Here is a 3,314-nt window from a genome sequence, read left to right as displayed (position 1 = left end):
CTGGCGCTTACCAGTCGTCCATAACTGTGGTCTACCTGAAGTGCCGGGTCTGACACCGGGCAGTTACCTCCCCTCTGGGAGAGCTAGGGTCCGCGTGGTCGCCCAGGCCACGAACCCACGCAAGCGTGAGCCCCCTGCGGTTAGTTAATAGGGACAGTCGATGGGGTATTACCCTAGTACTACCTTGCTCTGGCCTCAAGCCTCCTCGGCTCATTTCGCCAGTCTCACCCCTTTCTCACTTTCCTTCCTCTGTCCCTCTCCTTTTCAAACAACTGTGCCTATCCATTTTCTTTCTCTCCTCTTACTCTCTCCTTCATCCTTCTCACATTCTGTGTGTCTACTATCTAGCCTTGATGAAACCACTGCCCCCGCGTATCCAAGCCTCTGTTGGAGGGGCACTCTAGGTGGAGGTGTTGAGTCCTAGAGTGGGGCTTCCCCTCCCCCGCGGTAACGATTATTTAAAGACCCCGCTATGGTCTCTCCCACCTCCTCTTGCCTTGCCCATTGGCTCTCTCCCTTCAATCTCTACTTCTGGCCATTCATCCATTTTCTGACACTTTTCCTATCATTCTAAGTTCAGAGACGCAAAATATCGCCTCTCTGCTCTCTTATATGTCTCACATCTCGGATACGTAACCCTGTGGTCTGACCTCCTTCCTTCTTTATGGCAGTTTACACACTTTTTATCCTCAGCATTTGCGTTACACTCCTCCCACTTGTGGATTCCAGCACAAAACCCACATGTCTGTCTCCCCGTGCAGTTTTTCCCAATGTGCCCGAAGGCGTTACACTTAAAGCATCGCACCACGTCTACATACTGTCTTACCTTGCATCTGCTCCACCCCAAGTATATCCTTTCTTTCTTTATCCAGTAGTTCATCACTACAGGTGGGACTTACATTATCCAGTTTTCGCCTTTATTCCTCTCTTCTCTATTTCCATCTTTTCCTTTCTGTATCATTTTTCTTCTGACTTTGACTGCTCTGAGGAACTCATCCTCCTTCATGCCTATTTCCATGACATTTCTCTCCCACATCTCCTTCATCACTTCATCTTCCTTACTCCCTGCATCTACATCATAAATTAATACCATCGGGTTTTTCTTTGTTCCCTCCTTCATTTCGTATCCTTCTTCGATTAACTTCTGATTTCCTTTCAGTTTTTCAGCTTCCTCTCTACTGTTAACCTCCAGTATTACACCCCTTCTTGTCTTGATTATTTTGTCTATATTCACTCCTATATCCTTTGGTTTGTTCCTCATGAACCTTGCTTTTACTTCTTCTGGGTCACACCCCTCCATTGTTAATATAATCTCTGTTCTTACTTTCCCTTTTGGAATTGTTCCATCTGCTCTCTGTTCCTTTTCTCCTTTTCCACTTGCCGCTTCCGCATAACTTTGTACTCCATCCCCGCCTTCCTTCACCACCTTGTCCCTCATACCTACAACCCTTACTACCTCCTCAACTACTTTCTTTCTTTCCTTCAATCTCCCCCTCATTTCTGCTTGTTCTATTTCGATATTTCTCAGGCTTTTCTCCACTTCTCTTGCCAATACCATTTGTCTCTCACAGTTCGACTTCGATATTTTCTTTTTTAATACCATGTCTTCCATGTTCTTAACCAACTGCTCCATCATGAACCTTATCCTTTCAAACTCATCCTCAACCTCTACATCTGGTTCCGTTTCACTTTCCTCGCTCTCCTTACCCACGTTTTTCCTTTTAGCCTCCAGATTCTCCTTTGGGCTATTCGCCTTTCTCTTGGTCCTCTGTCTCACATCTCCTGCAATGTTGCTGTCAGTCTCACTCTCCTCTGTGGTTGTGAAAAAACGTTTTTGCATGTAGGCTCGTATATCTACCCGGAGGAGATTTTTCCACACTTTTCTTTCTCTTATGATCTTCAATCAACTCCTTCTCAAATCTCTCTCTCTCCAATCTCTCCCTCATCTGCTCTTCACTCTCCCCTTCATCATTTCCCTCTTCTGCATTTTTCACTCCCTCGTCCTTTTTTGCTAAGCTTTCATGAGTGACGCGAGTATTGCCCTCCCTGGCATCCGAATGAGAGCTTGGGCCATTGGCCCCACCAGGATTTTTTTTCATATTCACGCCTTTCATGGTTGCTGTCGCGGTGGCACCTTTGGTGGGGCTGCCACCTTAAGGGTGAAGGGCCACACCCCTTAGAATAAAGAATAGTAAGTTAGGAAAAGGAACCCTTCCCCTCGAATCCTCTAATAGGTCGGGCCCTGAAGAAACAAGAATGCGACCAGATCACTTGAGGTTACCGAGCTAACCACTGGTTGAACCAGCCGTTCACCCGGCCCCCAAGCTTAGATCAGGAAAGAAAGAAAGATTTGGGAACCCGTAGTCGAAAGAAAGGTGACTATGAGCCCCGAAGAGGGAAGAAAGCCATGCCCGAGTTAGTAGTGTTACCACTGAAGAAAGGCATGACCCAGCTAGGGTACCGCGTGATCGCCAACCACGTACTCACAAGCGTGAGCCCCTGCGGGTAGTTAATAGGGACAGAGAGAATGTCGTTAAACCATTAGCGCTGTTCACTAACCTAAATAAATATGCATTTATGAACATAAGAGAGTCATAGTTACTCCCGCCATTTACCCGCGCTATGTAAAATAATGCTTTTTATTATGAATGGACAAAAAGATATACAGTATGTAGTTATTAAATCGTTTGAAAATTAAATAGGGACGTTGATTTCTTGCTCACGCCGGCAGGCGGCAATGACGCCTGAGAGGCCGCAAGCTTATTCCAGACGGCACCCCCGGAGGGATGCACCGCTTCGGGCGAATGCAGAATTGGGCTGAAATATTATCAAGATGATAGCTTACATTCCCGATAAACCTTTATGCCTTATCAAAAAATTCCATTCGGGATTGGCTCTGGGGTTTTTCATGTTAACCTTATGAGTATTCATCTGAATTAACAGCTGTTCAAACTAAACACGTACATTCGACGATGTTCAATAGTACAACAGGGTGCAGAACTATTAACTTTTTTTATGAAAACATCTAATTTGAACTAAGGAGCAAAAAAAAAGCTGTGATACACTATGAGAACTGTCAAAGTAGGATTGTTTACACTTATCTTATGTTAATTTAATAAACGATTTGAGAAATTCGCACAATAGGGTGTACTTATGTTTCAGTGCATAATTCATCAACTTATTAACTGTCTTTTCTTTTATATGTTTATAAAAGGCATTATAGGTGTATGTTTGTTTTACCCAAAAAATAATATCTGTGTTAACTGTAGCTGGTTAATACTTTGAGTACCATTACTGATCAAGTCAATGACATG

The 3,314-nt window shown here is 44.3% G+C and overlaps 1 protein-coding gene across 1 annotated transcript; it reads right to left on the bottom strand.

The window, feature by feature from the left end:
• Positions 1 to 895: 895 nt before the first annotated feature.
• On the bottom strand, positions 896 to 2,099 carry LOC128984496 (DNA ligase 1-like). Its single transcript, XM_054403824.1, has 2 exons — positions 1,859 to 2,099; positions 896 to 1,812 (listed from the first exon to the last, which is right to left on the bottom strand). The coding sequence occupies exons 1-2, from the start codon at positions 2,097 to 2,099 to the stop codon at positions 896 to 898; spliced, it is 1,158 nt and encodes a 385-aa protein (XP_054259799.1).
• Between the last annotated feature and the right edge of the window lie 1,215 nt (positions 2,100 to 3,314).

The sequence above is a fragment of the Macrosteles quadrilineatus genome, unplaced genomic scaffold, assembly GCF_028750875.1.
Source record: "Macrosteles quadrilineatus isolate MER2022 unplaced genomic scaffold, UCM_ALF_1.0 Scaffold_2__2_contigs__length_208266976, whole genome shotgun sequence".
Classification (NCBI taxonomy): domain Eukaryota; kingdom Metazoa; phylum Arthropoda; class Insecta; order Hemiptera; family Cicadellidae; genus Macrosteles; species Macrosteles quadrilineatus.
This window is presented reverse-complemented; position numbering and strand designations above follow the sequence as displayed.

Bases quoted from the DNA above. Each gene is read 5' to 3' on its own strand.
- LOC128984496 (XM_054403824.1), bottom strand. From the start codon at position 2,099: ATGAAAAAAAATCCTGGTGGGGCCAATGGCCCAAGCTCTCATTCGGAT. The intron at 1,813-1,858 runs GTAGATATACGA...TCACAACCACAG, and splicing joins TGTGGAAAAATCTCCTCCGG to AGGAGAGTGAGACTGACAGC.